The sequence below is a fragment of the Odontesthes bonariensis genome, chromosome 11 (assembly GCF_027942865.1).
Source record: "Odontesthes bonariensis isolate fOdoBon6 chromosome 11, fOdoBon6.hap1, whole genome shotgun sequence".
Taxonomy (NCBI): Eukaryota; Metazoa; Chordata; class Actinopteri; order Atheriniformes; family Atherinopsidae; genus Odontesthes; species Odontesthes bonariensis.
This window is the reverse complement of record NC_134516.1, coordinates 15,274,675-15,298,114: the sequence shown is the minus strand read 5'-3', so window position 1 is coordinate 15,298,114 and position 23,440 is coordinate 15,274,675. Positions and strand designations below refer to the sequence as shown.

The 23,440-nt window shown below is 41.7% G+C and overlaps 1 protein-coding gene across 1 annotated transcript; it reads right to left on the bottom strand.

Moving 5' to 3' along the window:
• Positions 1 to 815: 815 nt before the first annotated feature.
• On the bottom strand, positions 816 to 21,444 carry abcb11b (ATP-binding cassette, sub-family B (MDR/TAP), member 11b). Its single transcript, XM_075477141.1, has 28 exons — positions 21,366 to 21,444; positions 21,216 to 21,234; positions 19,673 to 19,702; positions 19,537 to 19,588; positions 19,158 to 19,447; positions 18,908 to 18,995; positions 15,898 to 16,031; positions 15,634 to 15,805; positions 15,143 to 15,267; positions 14,878 to 15,052; positions 14,643 to 14,756; positions 14,438 to 14,548; positions 13,523 to 13,648; positions 12,880 to 13,083; positions 12,621 to 12,791; positions 12,219 to 12,420; positions 12,034 to 12,106; positions 11,447 to 11,567; positions 11,154 to 11,324; positions 9,982 to 10,086; positions 9,493 to 9,654; positions 6,612 to 6,815; positions 5,807 to 6,048; positions 5,324 to 5,480; positions 4,680 to 4,877; positions 3,432 to 3,638; positions 1,564 to 1,710; positions 816 to 1,079 (listed from the first exon to the last, which is right to left on the bottom strand). Exons 1-28 carry the CDS (start codon positions 21,442 to 21,444, stop codon positions 879 to 881), a joined length of 4,080 nt encoding a protein of 1,359 aa, XP_075333256.1. The 3' UTR covers positions 816 to 878.
• Positions 21,445 to 23,440: the final 1,996 nt, after the last annotated feature.

The window sequence follows — 23,440 nt, the reverse complement described above, 5'->3', positions numbered from 1 at the left end:
CTCTTTTTCCTTATGATTGGTAGCACAAGAGTTCCCTTCCTCGTGCCTGTAAACTCAATAAAATATTAAGCTAAAGCCAGCTGGTGATTGACTTTGCTTGGCAACAACAAAGTATTTTACTGGCATTACGGGCTATTAGATGCCAATGAAAAGCTGCCCTTTCTGAAATGTTAAACTTTTCTTGAAAAATTGGGACACGCATCTTGAAAAGATACGTCTGGTATCCACTTTTTGCTCCTGTCACACATAGGATGACTAATTTTTAAAAATAATCAGCTGCTCGTGCTGAATACAGAATGTTACAGAATCAAGGTTATTCAGGTTAGTTGTGGTCACAGTGATGGAAGTGGAACCTTAATGTCATACGTCCTCCTATTTTACTCCATTACGAGTAAAAGATTAGTATTTTTATTGTTTTTTAAGAGTTTTTTTCTAAAATAATCGTCTGCACAGTTACCACTAACTAGGGCTCTTGAAAACTCGTACTTGTAATGAAACCGTCAACGATAGTCAAATGGGAATCCTTAAGTAAAGCACCCCTGAAATGTCTGTTGTTACTGTCAGTTACCGGTTCTTGTAAACCCAGTTTAAAAGCACATCATTACACATAAACTGACCAAAGCAATGAGGCAGATTGCGGTAAACTGGGCATTTTTCAGGTGTTTAGAAAGAAAAAATAGGGTGTGCCAACAATGAAAACCTTCTCTTCTTGTCAGGATCCCATCATAGAGAGTCATTGGGCGTATGAGCCTTTTCATTCCTTACTGTTTTCAACATACTTTGTCATGAAAGTATGATACATTTGCGGTCCTGATCTGGCCCTTTATGTATAGCAAAAGCAGTTTCAATAGCGGTCTGGCTCCTGTGTCCCTGAGCAGCTAGCTGATGGGCGCTCCTGTTGTCACCAGCTTGTGGTAGGCTCCCTTCAGGGCCATCAGCTGGTCATGCGCTCCCTGCTCGATCACAAAGCCCCTGGCCATGACCGCAATGATGTCAGAGTTCTGAATGGTGGAGAGGCGATGGGCGATGACGATGCATGTCCGACCCTCCCTGGCTTTGTCCAGGGCTTCCTGTACGGTCTGTCGTGGTCACATAAACACACACACACAGACACGTGAAACAGAGCGCACACATACAACGCTGGCAGCAGCCATCATCAGTTCTCCCACAAAGCAGACACAAAAGCATCACAATTATAGCAATTTGACAATCAGGCGCTGATTACTATCATTAGAATCTTCCAGTGGATCAGTACGCTGCGGAGGTCTCTCGCCCCTCTGCGTGGTTGTGCCATTTGAGCTGGAAAAGCTTTTGCAAAGGCCCACAGACCATATTCATCTTAAAGAGGCTCTCCTGGAGGATTGGCATGAACTGCGAGCAGCTCGTGATAATAATAGAGATGATGAATGATAATGATAGTAATGATAATAATTATGAACTGCCTGTTCTTCTTTCTCCCGGTGCTCAGAGAACATCAAGCAGCTGCTCTGTAATGCGTGTGCGTGTGTGTGTGTGTACTCTGCACTCTGCAAACAGAGCCGCACAAAGTTTCCTGAAGGGTACCTTCTCGCTCTCTGTGTCCAGGGCGGAGGTGGCTTCGTCAAGCAGCAGGATCTTTGGGTCTCGGATGATCGCCCTGGCGATGGCGATGCGCTGCTTCTGACCGCGAGACAGCTGAGAACCCTGAGAGCCCACATTGGTGTCGTATTTCTGAGGGAGGAAAAAAAAAAAAGAACAAGGACTGCAGCTGGATGTAAACGTTTGCGGGGTTTTGAACTAATCAGAAGATGGGTTCATTCCTATTTAATGAACTTAAATTTGCAGTGCACGGTTTTTATATATGCTGACGAGGCGCCTGCTTAATCTTTTTCTGCAGTGTATTGGCATTTTAAATGTCTCTGTGATGGCATTCCTGCCCCGGCACTGAGGTAGCGATGTGTTCTCAATAAGCCGGTGGTAGTTTAATGGAGCTGAGGATGGTGGCAGCTGTAGTGACAAAGATGGAGTGCGCTACAACAACTAGAAGCATGGCTAAACCCACAGAGTGTGTGGGGAAAAGGTAGGAAGTGTCTCAAAAAAAAAATGGGATTCTCCACATAACAAAGGAAGAAAAGTGTTCAGAGGAATAATTACGGTTTAAAGGAGAAATCAATCGATGGCAAGTAAAATAAAATATCATCGGCGCATGTTGACAGAGAATTACTCTCGCTACGAGAGGAGGGACATTAAGTCAAAAGACTCTGGAGTTATCATATTGCGATTTTTCTCTCCTTTCTAACTTGCCTTAACAGTGGAAATTGTAGCTGGAAGCACCTATGATAGCATTTATAGCCTGCTGTGGCATTAACTTCCTTTAAAACACTAGTCGGTTGCTGAGCTGTCACAAAGTTATCGAGCGTGACCACAAATTTTGAAAAAGCAGAGAATTTATTACACCCGATGGTAGGTCTGGACTTGCCTTACAAGCATAGACTATATATAAAAGATGCCTGTCACTGTGATGTCACCCACTGGTTTCTGTTCAGCATTTTGACAAGAACACTATTAAAACCAGTTGAGAAACTGTCATTCAAACCATGTGGATGATGATAATGCTAAACTTAAAGAAGGAAGACCTTCACCTCGCATGCTGCTCTTTTGTTGTGACTTACAGCTACAGAGACCAATACCATAATATTAGATTGAGGTTGATGAAGGGGCTGATGTACAAGTAAAAATAAAAAAACTAAAACTTAACTTTTAGATCCACTGTTTGACATATTGTCACAGAAGCTCAAGACCTGCAGCTTAAACACGCCCCGAACCAGCCCGATTTGGCTGCAGTGGACTCTGGACTTTCTAACATTGCATCTTTCACTGCACTTGAAACTTCTTAATGTTTCCGGAAAGAGTTTCATACTCATTTGTTACCAAAAAATAAACAAATACTCTGACACATAGCCTGTAAAGACGGAGGAAAAACCTTTGTAAATATCCACATTTACATAGACCGATTAGATCTTTGTATAGAACTACTGAAAGACTGGCCCTCTGTTTAATCAACTAATCCACTTAAACATGAGACAGTTAAGTCTTCCTCCTGCTCATTTCAGGATAGCTTCCACAATAGCTTTGTGAATTCTGCGGGTCTACAGAGGAACTACTTGGAGGCAGATGTCTTCACTACCACATCAAGCTGTCCCTGTCAGTCATCAGTCGCTGTGTGTAAATATCAGCCTCTCTTCCACCGCCAGTTGCCACATCATCCACTGCGGCTGGCTTCTGTTCATAACCTGTGTTTGCCTCCCTTTGTCCTTTTTTATTTGCTGACAGAGTCTACGACCGGATTGTTTTCTGAGCACATATTAAGTCGACTACATTTTAACCCGAGCTTTCCCACATCTGCTGTTGAGTCCCCACCACAAACATCAAAGACCAAATGTCTGCGGTACCTCAGGGAGCGCCATGACAAAGTCGTGAAGCTGGGCCTTCTTGGCAGCCAAGATGACCTCGTTCATGCTGATGTCCCGCGAGTTGTCACCGTATTTGATGTTCTCTGCTATGCTGCAGTCAAACAAAATGGGCTCCTGGGAGACGATGCCAATTTTGGAGCGAAGGAAGGGCACGTTGACACGAGTTGAGTCATGGCCATCAATCAGCTGCAGGAAGAAATTGATTTTCCAATTAGTGGAAAGCGATATAATAATCAAAGACTGACAATACAATCCACTTAACGAGCTATCATAGCACTGTCTCCGCTCTAATTATCTTCCTAAAAAAGCAGAGGTGAGACTGTGCTTTTTGAATCTGAGACAGCGAATTGGGGCAATGTGTTTCCAAACCATTTCCAACTCAATTAAGGCCATTTGAATCCTGGCAGGGATCCCATACTGGCACAAAGGCAAATCTCCATTCATGGTAAAGTGTCCGCTTTGGAAATACAGGACGACGTCAGCATAAATGTCTCGCTGATAAATGAATGAGGCGACGTGATATACTTCCATCAGGACGTTCTCTGAATGTCCAGCGATTATTCTTCGACTGTGACAAATTACAGGTTTCCCCTCCACAGCGATGCTAAAGCTTTACGAGAGTGGGGGTTGAAAGCAGACTATACGTATAATGACTTATTCATTGAGAAATCAAACGTCTGACATTTTAACAAAGGTCAGCATGAGCTGCAACTGTCTAATTTTGGCTGGTTTAATGCCAGAACTCTCATGTGCTCATTGCGATATTGGAACATGAAAAGAAATTCACCAGATGCCTCTGAGTTATATCATCATTTTCTGAGAAAAACAATCTATGTATGACTGTCTAAGTGCTGGAGGAAGTGCTCGAATTCTTTACCTTAATCTGTAATAATGTGCCCATTATTATCACTCATATTGTGAACAAAAGGAGTGTGCATAGTGTCTGGTAACTGTAGTTCTTGAGGCAAAAGAAGTTAATTTTGTGTTTTTGCCACACTTGAAATATACAATGTGTAAATGTACATAATTGCTACACATAGGCAAAATGGAGCAAATGTAACAAGATATCTAAAATTTAAAATATTAGATGACATAATCACACAAAGGGACTTTAAAAGAGAACTTCACTGCCTCTGTTGTTACTCTGAGACAAGGTAGGCACCTCCAAGCTGTTCCATTTACAGTGCAAAAAAAACCCATTTGTAATTCACATGAATTTTTCCTCACCACTCTGCCACTGTCGGGATCATAAAACCTCTCCAGCAGCTGTACACTGGTGCTCTTCCCACAGCCGCTGCTGCCTACGAAGGCCAGAGTCTGGCCAGGCTTCACTGACACATTCAGTCCATTCAGGACCTGGATGTCTGGCCTGGTGGGATACGTGAACTTACAGTCAATGAACTCGATGTTCCCTTGGAAGTTATTCTGAAAATCATGGTAGAGGGACGGGGCGGGGGGGGGGGTGGAAAGAGAGCACAAAGGTTAAAGTATGCTTCACTGAGTGTTAGACTGCCACTTCCTGTCCATAGTTTAGAGCTTAAGCTTCTCAACTATACTGACAGTGATGAGATTAATTTCATCTGTCTCAGGCCTTCCTTTTATTTTCATTCACATATTTTTAGGACCTCTGGACATTAGTTTTTTCTCCCATCCGCCCACACCTCTCTTTAATAATTGATGTAAAATAAAAACATGAAGCAGTAAATGACTACCCACAGACCTTGAATTAGATAAAGTGCGTATGGAAAATGAATAATGAGTAAATGAGTAAGATATCAGGCTTATCCAGATTCCCAGCTGTCTGTTTAGTACTCTCAGCTTGAGATGTTGTGGGATGCACTTAACACACAACGCAAAAGACGTTTCCATACCCATTTGTCTCCCTTGTCACTGTAGACGCTGATTGTAGGCACACGGTCCAGCAGCTGGAAGAAACGTGCAGCTGATATCTTGGCCTTGGCGTAGTCTGGAGTGTAAGAGGAGGCTCTGCCGAGGGCTGTGCCGCTGGTGATGATGGCTGAGATGACCCTGCCGGAAACAGTAAATTGTTGTGAACTAATTTAATCTTTATTTAAACAGGAGATGAAATGACTGTCCTGGCCTAGAAAGCCTGCAGTAAATGTGATATTCACTTTCTGGCAACATTTGCTGCTTAACTAATTACCGCATATTTAAAGACGGATAGCTTTTGTTTTGTTTTGCCTTTTGTAGAGAGATTGGCAAGACTAACAACAAAGGTGATAAATGTACATTTCTCCCTATTTGTTTATACCATGAATATCGTAAAACTCTGACACTGGCTTCAAAGACACAAAATCGCACCACAGTTCGCTACCTCGACTTTCTCCTCTCACCTGAACACGAGGCTGAAATGGAGCCCTTCTTGTTTCACCAAGTAACCTCCAAATCTGTAAGAAGCGGAGTTGGTCAAGAACACCACACACTGGGCAAATCCATAGCATGCTCCGTACACATTTGCCTTCTTCAGGGCTGAGTAGTACGGAGCATCCAGGTGTCTCTCAAACATTTCCACAAAGCTCTTCTCCTTGCCCAGACCAGCAATGGTGCGGATGTTATTTAGGGCCTCGCCAGAAACCTGCAAAGGAAAGACAAGAGTTTAGAATCTAGATTAAATGACACGGTGGCTGAAGGGGAGCTGTTCCTAATTCATTTGGCTTTTAATGTGTGAGAGAGAATAAGGTTGTATGACGCTGCTGTGAGCCAGTTTCCCCCCACAGGGATCATTAAACTTTCATCTAATCCACTTGGGTGGGTGGGGTTTACTACATAGTGTAATTAAAGTGGTGGAAAATAAGTTCACGGTAAATTGACTTTTAAACACTTTTGCTTTGATTGTGAACTTTCTGGCTCTCGCTGTATTGTCCTGATCTTTCAGGATTATGACTGCATTTTAAGCTTGAGCGGCTCACAAAGGGATGGAGCCTAACGGTGTTAACTCTATGCGTAAATTAAAGCAAATTACAAGAGCAGCTCGGGCTTTAGAGTGTCTCTGTAATGTGAGAAAGAAACTCAAACATGCGGCCTAAAATAGACGTTTTTGTCAAGTCAGCTGATGGCACCCCGCACCTTTAAGTTTATCAAGATCATAGTTAAGATGCTCTTGAGTTGTTCTAAATACATTTAGGTATGTCATCTGACCTGTCCAGCAGCTTCCATGGCCTGCTTGTCCTGCTTGGCAAAGCCTGTGAGCATCTTGGCCTGGAAGCCACCTGACAGAGCGATGAAGGGCAGGAAGCAGAGGATGAGCAGCGTGAGCTTCCAGCTGAAGTAGAAGGACATGATGACGGCCACGCCGATGTTGGTCAAAGAGTTGACTATCATACCAATCTGAGAACCTGTAGCCTTCAGAAATAAATGGAATAACACATAAATTAAATATTCCTACTACCCTAATAGACAATCTCTGAACAATCAATAGAGCATCCCTCCTTTGTCCCAGTCTCCAATCATCTATGACCATTTAATTGCACAGTTTAAACTGAATTTATTATCCAAAGTCCAAACAAAAGCAGGTTACCACTTTTAAAATAATTCCTACAGTTTAATCTCTAGAATAAGAGGATTTGCCAAAGCCACCCTTTGCTTGCTCTAGATGGGAAATTAAATCAAAGAGAGATTTGATGCTATAGCTTTTCTTAGCTGGTCAGCATTTTACAAATTGGCATTTCATAAATAATATAATAAATTTGACTGTATCGAATTTAAGATGAATGCATTGGAAACGAATTAGATTGAACTTGATTTGACTGTATTTAATTGGAAATGAATTAGCCCTGGGATTATTTTTTTATGATTTGGCGCTATATAGATTAACAGAGTTTAAATTTATGTCAGTCCATGACATGATATAAACTGGACAATATATCGAAGATAAAATAGAAGTTTGTTTGTCCCAAAAATAAGTTATATTCCAAAAAGGAAATTATGCTGATTTGGAGATCAGGCTTTTTAAACCAGACTGTATGCTAATTTTATGGCTAATTGGTGTGGTACAAATTGCTAAAAGATTTAGTGGAAATTTGAATTTTCCTTTCCAGCATTTGTTTTCTCATGAAAAGTCAATTTCATACATAAGAAAAACACATTAAAAAGTGTAATAGTGTAATAATTCATATGCATTTGCCCTTTTTATTTTGAACAGTCAGCTAAAATTCTTGTTAATGGTATCTATCTTAGCAGAGAAGCAGCAAATGCTAGCCCCATGATTCATTTGCTCATGTAGGCCAAAATATCTGACCCTTAATGGTTTTGAGAGCAACCGCATGGGAAGTGTAAAAATTGCATCATGAGGGTGACAGTTGCTTTGTAAAAAAAAAGTATTTCAGCTCTTAACTGATTAGTATCTAACTCTCACTAGGGTGATGATCCAACTGTAAAAAGAATGTATTTCAACCCAACTATAGGTTAAAGGGATACAAGGTAGTTTAGCGGCAGTATAGCGATTTCTATTGGTCAAACTGAAATTCTACACTGTCGTAAAAATGCCCACCTGTACACACCCACTAACTAACCATCGTGGCGAATGCTGCCGTTGTGTTATTTAGTCAGTGCAGTTAGGTCATCTGATTCACAAGTGTAGACTGCCCACGTAAGATACTATAATCAGAGATTTTCTGAAGAGAGAACTCAAGATAATATGCTATAATCCTGTTGCTGGAGGAAGTGGCCGCGGGGACAGGGACGTCTGGGTTTCTCTGCTCAGGCTGCTGTCCCCGCGACCCGATCCCCGGACAAGCGGCACATAATGGATGTATGGATGGACTGTTGCTGATCTTGAATGGGATTCTACCCTCATCATGGTGTATTCGTGGAGTGATTCCTTTGTATTAGCAGACACTTACAAAAGTTACATCTTAGACAGATGTGCGCAGGCACTACCAACACACGCCGCAATAAACGCAGATTAGCTCTACACTATTCCGATTACAATCACAAATTAATCAATTTTCATTTGTAGATAACAATTCTTGTTCGGATCAAAACGCTATTCTTATTATAATCAGGTCAGTCCGTGTATTTCTGAAGCTAGGCTACGTCTCGAACTCAGGAGGAATTAGAGCACCGTCATCACCTGTCTCTTTACGAACTAAAACGCAGGTCACTATGGTAGATGAACAAGATCACGCTTGGAGAAATTTCACAAAGATGGGAAGTGCCAACATCGAACGTTTCATATTCAGTCTGTGAAAGGCAGAATATGAAACGCTTGGTGTTAGCTCTTCAACGCAAGCGAACACATAGCTACAACTACAGCTAGCATACAGGACCTAGCTAATGCCGTAAACACAAACGACTGTTCTCGCGCATCACGACACTTCAGAAGCGGGTCGCTCCTGCCGAAGTTACATATGGGATTTTCAGCATACAGACCCCTGTTGGGAGCGAGACAGGCTTCATTCGCTTACCATTGACTTGTTTAACCTTTGGTAAACTCCTGAAGGCTATAATTTTAGGGTGAAAATGCTACCTAGTGCCCCTTTAAGTTTTTTGGACTCAGGTTCTGGTTAAAAGCCTGATAATAGTAATTGGTCTAATCTATACAAATAAAGAAAAAAATGACATGCCAAGCGTCAGTGTGCCCCATGCAACGCGTGTGCAGAGAATAGTGCAAAAGAATGACATATGCTCCCACACAGAAAGACTAATATGGGCTGTACATCCCTCCTGCCGCTGGCAGGGATGATACTTTAGAGGACACCCTGAAAGGTCTCATTCAATTCATCTATTTGTTTCATTTTGACTTTTTGCAGCTTAACTGTAGTTGGATTCACCGTTTGCTTTTATCAAGTTACATTAAAATATTTGAAATTAATTGAAATTTGTATACATTTATACAATTTCAAATGTAAATATTTAAGGATGCAGTAGACATAAATTCTCAAATTTAATGATGTTTCAATAAAAGAATAAGTATGAATAATAAGAAAGGATAGCTAAACTTTGTAGATAAAAATTCTACAGCTGATTATGTGAATGAATGATTTATTTCTCCCTCTCTCTTACTGAGGCTATAACTCACCCCCTGGACTTGTGAGGCATCAGTTGCCAGACGTGTGGTCAGAGCTCCAGCGCTGTTCCTGTGATCATCAAACCAGCCAATCTCTTGGCCTAGCATGGCATGAAAACCGATCCGCCGTAGTCTGCTGGTCAGCAGCTCCCCAGACTTAGAAAAGGCATAACCCTGGAGACACATGCAGACAGGAAGTATTTTAATTAAATTCAAAATACCCTCAGAGTGTTCTCTCTGTGAATATAATTTAGCATGCAGTAATTTACGCGTAAGCTGAGAAAATGATGTCTTTCTTCTTTCACCAGGAGGTCATAACCTATGGCTATAATGTACAGCTGTCTCTGTCAGAGGTAGAGAAATGTGTCTGATGAACGCATTAATTCATCGACATTAAGGAGGCCTCTTTTGGCTTCCTCTCAGCCGTGTTCACAAGCAGAACGTGGAGGCAGCAGAGGAGCACTAAAGCAATCAGTGTTGTCAAAGTAGAGCAACTTTTACCTGCAGCATCTGGGTGAAGAAAGAGATGACGCCAACGAAGACGAAGAAGACGCAAATACTGTCAATCTCCCTCCTTTGAGTTACAGAATCCTCTATTGAGAAAGTCTACACACACACACACATAAATATATTTTTAGTGAAAGTAAAAAGCAAGTTTCAGTGTGATCATCATGTCCGTCCATTTGTAAGGTGCTCTCAAAGAAGTGATTCATATTCCTATTTTCAAATAAACAGCTTAAAGTGATACTCCGGAGTAGATTCAACCTGGGGTCATTTGAACCGTGATATCCAGCCAAGTAGCCCACCCGCAGTTTTTTCGATATTGGCTGAACATCAGCTGAGTTACTGAGTTATCCCGAATAGCTTCGTACAAGGGTTAATGGATCCTGGTCCGTATCTCCAAAATTACCACACTAAAATCACATGCCATGACACCAAACTTCTACAGTAGTACAAATATGGTCTGTACTCACAAAACGATGCATTTGGAAGTTTGAAAATAGTCCAGGAGTTTATTATTATCAACACAAGCCTGATAGCTTCTCTGCTGCTAAAGCTGCGTCGACGTCACTTCAGGGAGCTGGGAGCTTCAAAGTAAGATGAGGGTTGATCTACTACTGTAGACAACAAAGTATATGCTATATTCTACATGATTTTTTTATGAATTTTTATGTTGTAGAGTTGTGAAGTTATTTTATCAATGGAGAAACTGAGCAGCCTTGCTTTGTTGTCTACAGTAGTAGATCAACCATCATCTTACTTTGAAGCTCCCAGATCAAGGAAGTGACGTTGACGCAGCTTTAGCAGCAGAGAAGCTATCAGGCTTGTGTTGACAATAATAAACTCCTGGACTATTTTCAAACTTCCAAATGCATCATTTGGTGAGTACAGACCATATTTGTACTACTGTAGAAGTTTGGTGTCATGGCATGTGATTTTAGTGTGGTAATTTTGGAGATACGGACCAGGATCCATTAACCCTTGTGCGAAGCTATTCGGGATAACTCAGTAACTCAGCTGATGTTCAGCCAATATCGAAAAAACTGCGGGTGGGCTACTTGGCTGGATATCACGGTTCAAATGACCCCAGGTTGAATCTACTCCGGAGTATCACTTTAAAAGCTTTTGAAATGAGCTTTTTTGGCATTCCCGAAACTGAATTTGAACCTTACCGCTAAGATTTGACTGAACAGTAGTGCGTAAACAGGGTTGACCCCCCCATTTATCGCAGCCCCAAAAGATCCAAACAGCATATAGGGCCACTCAGGTAAGTTGTACTTCAGAATCCTGCTAACTGGAGCTGGTTCCACAATCTCCTCTTCATCCTCCTCTGGCGTGGCACTCTGAGCATGAGGATGTGAAAACATACATCAGCAGTCACATGCAATGACATCACTGACTGTGTTAACTGTCTGAGGATTGATAGAGACAAAATATCACAAGAGCTTTTGGCCTTAAAACTGACCTTATATTTATCTGCTTGGGACATAGAGTACGCTCTGGGGCCGAGATCTCCAGCCACAGTAACAGAGGAATCTGGGATCAGGTTGGAGAGCTGGGATCTGGACCTCTGGCGGATTGAGGCTCTGCGTAAAAAAAGCGGTTTCTTCATCTGCTGTGTCCGTATCCCCCACCCCTGACTTGTTACATACTTTCAGTATTTAGCAGTGCTGTATATTGTAGCTACTGAACCGTATTGATGCCACCACCATTGCGCTACTGGGTGCTTGTAATGATGGTGATAGAGGACCTCAAGCCTCCTCTGCTGTGGCAACATTTGTAAGTGGCTCCGAATGATAGTGTCAGCTAAATGCTTCAAATGTCGTAGTAAATGTAAGAGGGTAATTAAGTAAATTATAGTTGCAGCGCCTGCCATGATGCAAGTCACTTTCAGCAACATTTTGTTGCTGAAAGTGACTTGCATCATGGCAGATCATCGCAGTGGCATTTTGCCCACTGCGATGATCTTGTTTAGACTGAGTAAATGAATATATACCTGTGTAAGCAAGTGATAATGGGAAGGAGGTGATGGGAAATGTGTTTGTATAATACCTCAAACTGGCACGATAGCTGCCTGCTCTGGATAGATTTAGCCTCTCTGGCTCCTCTTGTTCACCGCCAGCCACTAATGCAAGAGAATTAGCAGAAAAGGATGGTTAAGTTCACTAGATTCATATAACTTAGCACATAGATGGAAAAGTCTTAGTGGAACTGGGCTCTGAAAATGTTGGACCTACTTTCCCGGGCCTTCTCATTCAGAGCCTTGTCCCCTTGGCTCTGCAGGGTGACAAGAGTGAAATACACGCCCTTCCTCTCCAGCAGTTCATTGTGCTTGCCCCTCTCCACAGCCCGGCCGTGCTCAAAGCCGACAATCACGTCGGCGTTCTTTATGGTGGACAGGCGGTGAGCAATAGAGATGGTGGTGCGGCCCATGCGTACCTATAAGGAAAGCCAAATTATGGATCCGGGTGTTGTTTCTGCTGGGTAAACAGCCATTTTTGATGGGTGCGATTTTTGATTCGGTTGAGAAGAACCTCTGCTTTACTCTCCAGTACTAAAGATGAAAATAAATATCATATTCTGCTAATATTTCTATGGTTGTGAAATGGATGTCTCTTACATAAATGAGTCTGACATACTTTATCCAAGGCTTCTTGAACAATGGCCTCACTCTCGTTATCAAGAGCAGACGTAGCCATATCCAGCAGCAGGATGCGAGGGTTCCTGACCAGCGCTCGTGCAATGGCAATTCGCTGCTTCTGTCCGCCGCTCATCTGTCCGCCACCCTCACCCACCAGCGTGTCAAATTTCTGCCAGATTGAAAATTGCAGTACAAGTTGTCAGTCTGTGCTTACACTTCATATACATCCTGCTCCTGGCCCTCTGTGCCCCTTCCACCTGCGGCAGGTCCATGATGAAGTTGTACGCGTTCGCCTCCTTTGCCGCAGTGATGATCTCCTCCGTGGAGACGCCGGGCCGCCCATACCGTATGTTCTCGGCGATGGTGGTGGCAAACAGCACAGGCTCCTGCTCCACGATGCCAATCAGAGAGCGCAGCCACTGGATGTGCAGCCCTTTGATGTCATGACCGTCCAGGGTCACCTGAGATGGAGGGCACAGAGAGTAGGTTCATTTTGAAAAAGTTGATGGATGGTGCTATTAAAGTAATGTGCCACTTTTTCTGGGGGTTTTTTCCTGTTATTTTTTTCTCTCTGCAACAATACTAGTCTAAGTAGTCAATCTTAAGAAGCTGAAAGGAATTATTTAAGAAAGGCGTGTAGGGAGCTCTGTAATTCCTGTAAAAGGGAAAAATGAGGCTATTAAGAACCGTTGGCTGAATAATGAAAAAGATTATCATGTACCTCTACCACCCTGAGGGGATGGTTATTTTTTTTTTTTTAAAGGAGTTCCTGAAAAGGAAGGAAGGAAGGCAGCGACAGTGTGTCGAGCAAATCTTCAGACTCAGGAGTTGTGAAAGGACAACTGGAAGAAGAACTACAGTAAATTCCACGGGTGTGACCTTTAGAAGCTTTTCACCTACCATGCCCTCCTTGGGGTCATAGAAGCGCTGGATGAGTTGAACAGCAGTGCTCTTCCCGGCTCCGCTCGGCCCCACAAAGGCCGTGGTCTCCCCTGACTTCACTGCAACACTGAGCTTGTCCAGGATCTGATTACAGAGAGATCATAAAACCATGGTGGAGGGACATTTTTAAACAAATTTCTGAAGCAGGAAATCCAACGCTTCATTGATGTGCATGAAAGTTTATGAAACCTTGTGAAATAGATTACATGAATATTCGAGTGAAGTGTTTTCGGGCAATAATATTACAAGGATGGAGGTGTGTTGGTGGAGGTGCATGGCACAAATGAGAACGAGGTGTGTTTTGAGGACCTCACAACATTTGGTTGTTGATGCTAATTCGGATGGAAAAAGTTACAAAACACTTTATTTGCACAACAATAACTTTAAAAAAAAGCTAATTCTGGTCCATTGTTAGACTCTGCCTGTGAAAAAATTATCAAGAGACAGTGGGTCACACGATCCTAAATAAACAAGCCCCAACTAACAGCTTTGTGCCCCCACAGGTACCCTTCTCTTGGTCCAGAGCCACCTATTGAGAATGAGTCCAGGTGAGGAAAACGCACCAATATCTCAGAATGGTGGTTAAGTGGTTCAGAAACCACTTAAATTTAGACATTTTAAGGTGCAAGACTACTTAACAGATGCAATTATCACTGAGCAAGGAGTTCTCAGAAGATACGATACTGAACGAAAAGATTTACTTTATTTTTCCACCAACGGATGCGGAATCTCTGAACATTTTCCTCTGCGATAGCTGATCAATCAAATTTGCTTAGCCTTTTTTGATTAATTAAGACTCGTACAGAAATGTTTATACTTTTCTTAAAGGTTTGCAAACTTTTACTGTTGACGAATGTGTGAGTGCTCATGTACTTTAACTTCTGGTCTGGACGGGTAATGGAAGGTCACATTGTGGAACTCGATATCTCCTTTGACCCGGTCAAGCTTGTACCCAGCCTCCGATAAACAGTCAATCTCCGGCTCCTGGCGGCAACACATTTCAAGAGCAGTTCTTGTCAGTAAGAGGTAGTTGTTTCAACAGAAAATACATCACCCTTAAGGGTAAAATTATTCTCACCCTCTCAATAGTCTCAAATATTATGGTAGCAGCTCCACGGCCAGCTGCAAATGCCTCCAGACACGGAGAGGCCTGTCCCAAACTCATGGCTGCCACTAGAACTCCAAAAAATACCTGAAATGAGAATTAAGCAGCTTGAATTTTAGGGTTATTGGCAAGAGAATGTAGCTTGAAATACCTTTGCTCCAGCAGTCAGTTTTGGCTGCAGTGCATAATTTGTCATAAGACGCGATACCTGCAGTAGTGTTCCTGGTGTGTACTCTTCAGTGTCCAGCACAAGAGTCGAGCCATACCAGAAGGCCAGAGCATAGCAAAGGAAGATGATCAGCCACATATATCCAGTGAAAAAGCCCATAATCAGACCCTTTCTGATGCCCCATCTCTGTGCTGAGATCAAGTTCCTGTTATATCTTTAGAAAAGAACAGAAGCTCATATCAGCTACGTTCATGTGAAAAAAGGTAAAAGTTGTATTTGGCTTTCATCTCGGATAGTTGCAAACCTTTCCACTTCCTTTCTCTCTCCCCCAAAAGCGGCGACGGTCCTGATGGCGGAGAGAACCTCATCAGCCACAGCACCAGCTTTGGCGTAGGCCTGCAGCTCCATCCCAGTTAGCTTGGCCACAAACTGAAAGTAAAATAGACAAAGTTGTCAAAGAGGTGAGAGGAAGCTGACGAGTCAAGTAAATAAACGCTCAAAGTAATCCCAACAAAAAGATGAGGAAAAATCACATCAACAAGAGAAGTCAAGATGGCAAGTTGAAGGGGGGAAAGATTAGCTGTCAAGTTACCAAGTCAGCCTGGCAAATGAATAGTCAAAGTCAAAAACAATCAAGTCAAAGAGTCAAGTTACCAAGTGAGATAAAAAAAAATAAGGCATCAGCTGAAGTTGTCAAGTCGAAAGAGGTTAGATATTACTGCCAAGTGTAGTTAAGACAAATCTCAAAGTCAAGTCAGTTTATTTCAAACCATGTCAAGAGAAGCCAAATCTCACCACAGCCATAAGACCGGCTCCAATACCAATCAATGGACTCGCTGCGACGATGACAAGTGTTAACTTCCACCCTTTCACAAATCCAATGGCGAAACCACACACAAATGTGGTGAAGCGCTGCACAAATATGGCAACTTGGTCTGCGATGGCGTCGTTGATCTTGTTTATATCGCTGTAAAACAGATGTAACCACTGTGATGCAGGCAATGCCACAGTTCAGTACAGCCAACACGCCTGAAATCGTGTCATCACTTTCCCACTCACTCTGACATGCGAGTGTTGAGCTCCCCTACAGAGGTGCAGTCGAACCAGCCGATCTCCATCCTCATTACTTTGCTGAAGTACATTTTCCTGATGAGCTGAATCTGCCTGGCAGCGGATGTCACCCACAGAGAGATCTGTCAGTGGTAAAACAGAAGTTACGTTTACGTTTGGTAATTGTTCGACATAGAGCAAGCAGGGCAGCAGGATGTCATCAGGAATGATACCATGTTATTATGGGTAATCACGCATATCCCACATGAGGGAATCTAAAAGGGCCATCCATTATTGTTACGCATTGACAAGCAGCCACCTAAAAGTAAGGAAAACCACTAAGCATGATGCATAAGATAGCCCACTGTGGCTCTAAATGAGAAAATATCCTCAAAGATATCATAGTGAAATCCATAAGTGAGAGATTGGACTCAGATTCTAAATATTTTTCTTACAGAGGATAAGGTGGTTTGAAATGATGTAAGTTTTTATGAGGAATAGAGGGTTTAATTAGGAGATATCACTGGCTTGCATTATAGGAAATGTATAATGTTGAGCCCTATTAGGGGAGCTAATCTGATGTGAATATCTCCAAAGTCTCCAAATAATGTCTCTCGTTGAGTCCAATGACTTTATGGAAATCCAGTACTAAATCTCTGGAGTGTGCTCTAATATGTTGCATGTGCTGCATAACTCAATGGTGCTCTTTTAAAAATCAGTTCATTTCACACAATGAATACAAAGCAGTCACTCGGTGATTATGCGGAAAGATGGTTAGCCTTGGAAATCTTTCTAGCATCCTGCTCACTTAGGTGTGCCATTATTCCCCTATCCCTGCTTTCCTCAAAGTCCATTAAATAAACATGAATATCAGTATTAACATATCTGATCTTTCAAATCAAGAGACACGCACACAAATTCAGAACACCTTACTTAGTTCAGTTAAATCCTATTCAATCTATTTATAAAACGCTAATGCCACAGCTAAAGTAATCTCAGGACACACAAAGTAAGAAAGTTTAATGCGTCCATTTAGATCCATTTTAATTCAATCCAATTCTTTATATTCTAAACAAATCAAATTTCATGATATTTCTTTTTTATTTATTATGAAATTATCAATAAAGTTGAACTTCATAAAAAGTTGCTCAGCGAGGGAAACCAACATATCACGTAGAATTGAGGATCGAGGCAGATGCTGATAGCTTGGACACCCTTTGGCTGAAATAACCTCAATGATTAATTCTGCTTCAACGCTTTACCACCATCTAAAATCGACTGGCAGAAAGTTTCCCTACTCCTCAGAGCAGAATTCTTTCAGCTGTTTATTGTTTGTGGGGAATTTTGGATGTACATATGGGCTTTGACTGGGCCATTCTTTTATTTAATTTTTTGGTGGATTTGCTAGAATGTTTTGCTGTTGTTTCATGTTGCACTGTCAAACTCTACTTAAGTTTTTGGATAGGTAATCTCACATCTTACTTCAGCACCCTCTGATAGAAGGAAGAAAGCATAGTTGATTGTAAAATGGTGAGTTGGCTCTGCTTTTCTAAAGCAAAGCAGCCTAAACTGGGAAATTTACACTCTAATGCTTCAAAGATGGTATGAGATTCTTTTGTTCAGATGATGTCTTTGCTTTATATCGAACAAGTCCTATGTTACTGTGTCCTAATAACTTAATTTAAGACAAATCTGTCCAAAGTACGGTATATTGTTTCAAATTTCCGGTCTTTGTCGAGGTTTTCTCTGTCAAGCTTCAGTCTTGCCCTGATGTTCTATATTGACAGCGAATGGTTCCTCTTTGCCCATCTCCCATGAGGACCAATTTGTACATATTTGTGTCTTTTTGGAATGGTGGATGCACGCAATTGACTCTGGGATTGTTGGAGACTTCTTTAACCATCCGTTTTATAGCAAATATGCTAATGTGTTATGAGGAATGGATTAAATTAGAAGCCTGGATGAGCCATTCAGAGAGGCTACTGCAGTAGAAGTATGAGAATGGTAATGTATCCAACAGTTAGAATTTTTTAAACTTTTGGTAATTATAAATGCACCATTGGCTCGCAGCAGCTTGCTCAAACCAGCCTCACTTGAGTGAGGAGCCACCAAGCAGCCAGACCAACTAGCACAGCAGGTAGGATTCTAAGACTGGTAGCTGTGAGTGCTAGCAGCCATAGGTACTAGATAGCCGTTTGCTTGCTGGTTGGCAACTGTCATCAGGTGTGTAACAGCTAGGCCGCTGGCAGCCATGTTTGCTAAGTCAACCAGTTTAGCTTCTAGGTCATCCAACCTTGCTGATAACACCTGTAGTCCTGACCAGCCGACAAGAGGCTCAGATTTGATCTTGTTTAAAGGATTAGAAAGCAAATACGTTAGCATTCTGATGGCATTCAACCTTTTGTAATTTCGCTTCCTCTTCCAGAGAATCGCCCTTTGGTCTAAACATGTAGATCCAGAGTGAGCAGAACAGGCAGTGTTAGCTGCTGGAGACGTGGGCGGGACCAGATTAGCATATTCATGGCTCCTCATTCAGTGAATAAGGAAAGAGGTGCAGATTCATGCCCCAAGCAGTTTTAAGGCCAATACATTTTTTTTTTTATTGCAAAAACTTCCAATTGTGCAATTATGAGAGACACAGGAGAGTTTTTTTTTTATTTAACAACTGCTGGAATGGAACTTTTCAAATGAAAATTCATGAATGTATATCCATATGGATTTTTAGATATGTCAAAACAGGATCAGGTTTTCACCGGATGTCCTACATGTTTCACCAGTGTACATCTGATGCATTAAGCTTCAACTATTGCCACTGACTGTGGTCAAACTCCAAGGTGGGAAACAACCTGTCACAGCCTGTTGCAAACCCGAGTTTCCTATTTACAGAAGATCTCATGGCTTGAGGTTGACATTAAAAACAAATCATCAAAGAGTATTGGCTGATCATCAAGGCAGAAAAATGTAGATGTTTTAAGAGGATGTGACTCGTGAGAGATGAGTGTGACATGTTAAGACTAACCTGAAAGTATCCGAGCAGAAATACACCTGCTCCAATCCCAATGTAATAGAAGGCAAACAGGGTCATTTCATATTCAATGTCAAGAATCCTGAAAATCAGCACACATGCAGTTAAAGAATCATCTATGAAGAAAACAAAACCACAGACACTTAAACACACACATGAAGCTTTTAAAACCACTTCAATCCTCTTTCGGTATATTTGCTGTTGGAAAAAGCCCACCTCGTCCATGTCTCAAAAAAAAACTTACCCACAGGACATGTTCTTCAGTGGCATGAACATCTCCAGTGTTGAATTGTCGAAGATGATATTGCCTGACTGGTCATAAGCTGTAGTGTAGTTCCTCTTCCACTGGATGGTGTTGTTCACACACTCCTTCCGGTCGTCGCTCAGCTGGTTTAGCTCAATATCATACTCAATGAAGGTGTCAGTGAGCAGGCCGAACACCAGCAGCATGAGGGGCTGAGCCGAGCCGTGCAGCACAGCACACAGAGTACCCACCACCATCATCACCACATCCTTGCAGGTGGAAAAGCGGAACTGGGCACAAACACACAAAGTACAGACTTGCATCGGAAGGGCGAGTCTCTCTCAGAGAGGGCAAACGGCAAAAGAAGAATGATTTTTACCAGCTGAAAGAAGCCGACTCTAATCGCAGGTTGCTCTGCCTCTACCTTAGCTCTGTTTGAAACGGAAGGCCAGTTAGTTAATTATGAGGGGAGTGTGACAACATGTTCAGGACATCCACTGCAGTTCATTACTCACTTTTCCTTCTCCTTGGAATTAGTCAAAGACCTGCATGGGAAACAAAACGACTACATTACTTAGGAAGATTCAGTACAGTGTGTGAGGATAATCCTGACTGCTCTTAATCAAGGGACTTAGTCGAATATTTAAGTTCAAACAATTAGTTCATGCTTGATGGTTGGATTTATTGAACACAAATCATTACCAGGATTATTAACAGGATGTCGAGCTTCCGTGGTTCGTTAATCTATATTGACATGCCCCTCAACGTTGGTTCAGCTCATTGAAGTTTGCAGATTTCCTTTATGCACAGCTCGCATAAGGTCCCACCAGTCAGATTGAGTTCTGGACTTTGACTGGACCATTGCAACACCTCGATTCTTTTCTATTTTAGACGTTCTGTTGTGGATTTGCTGCTGTGTTTGGGATCATTGTCCTGTTGAATGAGCCTCTTTGTGCCAAGTTTTAGCTGTCTGACAGATGGCCTCACTTTTGACTCTAGAATACTTTGGCATAGACACCCGATGACCGCAAGGTGTCCAGGTCGTGTGGCTGTAACACGTTCCCAAATCATAACCCCTGCACCACTGTGCTTGACAGATGATTTAGGATGTTAGTGCTGATATGTGTTTGGTTTTCTCCAAACGTGGTGCTGTGTATTATGACCAAACATCTGCACTCATCTGTCCAAAGTTTTGTAACATTACAAACCTAAGCCGTGCTGTCATGTTCTATTTAGAGAGAAGAGGCTTTTGCATGCAACCCATCCACATAAGCCATCATTGTTCAGTCTTTTTCTAATCGTACAGTCACAAACTTTAACATTTAACATGCTAACTGAGGCCTGTAGTTTCTGAGATGGAGCTCTTTAGTCTTTTGTAATTTCTCTGACAAATGTAACTTGACCTGGAGGTGAACTTGCTTGGACGTCAACTTGTTTAAATGTTTTCTACTTCCCTTGTAGGGTGATGGACTCCAAATGGCTTCCTAACCCTTCCCAGATTGACAGGCAGCAACAGTTGCTCCTCTAAGATCATTGCTGATGTCTTTCCTCCTTGGCATTGTGCAAACACACACCTGAATGCTCCAGAGCAGCAACATGTCTGCTTTTATAGAGGTTGCTCAAATGTGCTGATGATCAGTTAATAAAGTGCATTTTACTTGCTGCACCTCGCTGCTACTTGAACTCTTAATTCATATGGAAGCAGTAAGACTGGCCTCTGTGTGTGGGGAGGGGCTTAATTCTTGTTAAATTGATCAATTCTTCAAAAACGGTACGTAATGTTATGTGCTTTTATTCCTCTAAAGCAGTATTTAACGTAGTCAAGTTAAGTTGAGTTAAATACTACTTCAGAGGATAACAGCACATGACATTACGTGTTGCAGTAGTTGGCTTTTTCACTGCTTTCAGCTGTCTTACAGATAAAGCAATCGATAAAACACAGAAAAATTCAGGAAATTTCTCTTTAAAAAGTTAGGATCATTGTGTATTACTAATGAATCTTAATGAATCTAGATCATCAATTACTAACACAAGTTTTTCATGAAATGCTAAACTTACATATAGGAGCCAGCTGGTTCTGCAACACAACAACAGAAAAGGCATTAAAGTCAAAAGTCTAATTAAATTTACCATTTTGTGTATTACTGATCATTACTGGACTTTCCCATGGACAAACTACTACTTCTACTTTGGGAAATGGTACATTACCTTCATCTGTAACCTCATAGCTGTGGTTTTCCTGTCCCAGTTTTTTAATGCTTTGTAGTCTCACTGATCCTGTCGGCATTTTGAGTCATCTAGGAGAAGCAAAGCGAGAATGCACTTCAGATGTCCAAGACTGTAATCCCACTTCAGGATGAATGCATTTACAGGCACAAAGGAGGAATTTACCGATGAGTTGTCTTTCTTATTCCCAACTGAAACGTATCATGAGCTCCAACTCAAATTAAACCAAGAGTTCAGTATCCTGATATGCAGCTCCTGGAAGATGGTTGTAGTTGTGGCACTTCTTACTTGGCTGCGGTCTGTAACACTGTGCAAGTTAGCAGCGAATCACGTGCTGTTATTGAGCAGATTTGGGCTTGGTTTGAACACAGGGTCAGATTGCTTTGTTTGAAGGTAAGTGTCCTGTCGGTTTATGCTGCTGAAAAGGCCAGTGACCTAGCCGGGGCAAACATTCGAACTGCAGAGGCCATGTCCTGTTATCACCATCCCCACTGAGTGTGAATGGAGTATTCACACAAGCGATAGCTTTGAATGAACATTATTCTATTTGATGTTGATATTGTTAACCTTTTCAGTGGATTATAAAAAATCTTGTCCACAAACAACCCTGGAAAATACCAGTGAACTGCAGCATGTGCGGAAAAGGTTTGAATATTAACAGTTGAGTTTGGCCTGAATAAAGAGCTCAGATCTCAAAGAGTTTGACAGAGGACTCAACGTGCCTCAACAATTCATAAGAACCTCATTGGTGCAGGGAGTCGTCAGTTTTAAGTGTATATCAAAAGCTTTAGTGTGCACTTGCTTTGAATACGTGTTCTAACTCTACCCAAATGGTTTTGATATGTAACCCTGGCCAAATAATGTTATTGTCTAAAGCCTACTTGGACTGAACTGAACGAGTTGTTTAAAATATAAGCAAAGCAACCAGAAAAATGGTGTCCGTAAAGGTGACGGTGCCACTTTGTATTTCAGCCCTAGTAATGATCACCTCTAACCCTGAAAAAGCCAAGTTATCATCTAAACCTAACCAAGAAATGATGTAGGTATCTTAGTGAAGTGTCGTCATGTTGTAACTCATGAGTGAAAGAAGCAGTCGTCACATGTTGGTCCTGATCTCACATCACATGAAGGTGTTCAGTTTGAAATGCTGGCTTCCTAAACAAAAGAGCTCTGCTCTTATGTGTGGGTTACACTTCTCTCCTTCCGCTTACAGGTTTTTTGGGTCGAGTTTATCATAATAAACGAACAACCTCAATGCTCGTATCAATTAAAGGACTTGTAGAAGAAAATTAAAGATCAAATTTTAAAAATCCTCTCTGCCAATGAAAAGAATCAGTAAGCATTATAATCTTGTACCCGCGTCACCACTTAATTCAGCGCACTTCAGTTGTGCTGATATGACCCTTGTAGCTCATTTTAGTTAGATTTAGCAAGCTGTTGTATAGCACTGCATTCCTGACCCACTTATGCTGATTCTGCAGCAAACTCTACAACTTTTGGTAACACTTCAACACACGAAATCTCCCCCAAAAAGGTTGCCGCCTTTGAAGCGACAGCAGTTTTAAACACACCCACATCAGCTGAGAGTGGTCGCAGAAAGTGCACAAGAGGTTTTTGCCCTCTGGTTTGACTCTCCGGTCAACCTCATGTAATATAAAAGCCTATTCTCAGTCCGCCTGTCGCGTCTTTGGGTTGATTTGAAACTTGCTGCAAAGTGAGATGTGCAGAATAATTTATCTGAACTCAATATAGACTAAATGAAGTTGTCAGTTGACCTTTTGTTAAACCTCATTTATTCTGAAATGCTTTCATCTAACTCTGAACGATGCTCTGAAATTGCAAACTGGTGTCGTCAGCACTTTACTTTGCAAATAGTACAAAATCTATATCAAGCTAAAAAAAAAAATGAAATTTAAATATGTAGATGTACTTTAAATCGGAAAATAAGTCTAATGTTTATGTTTAATTTAAAACAGGAGCCTAAAACAGGCCTATGGCAACACACAGAAGGCTTATTTTTAATTTATAATTCAAACTTTTCAGTTGTGTTTGAGAGT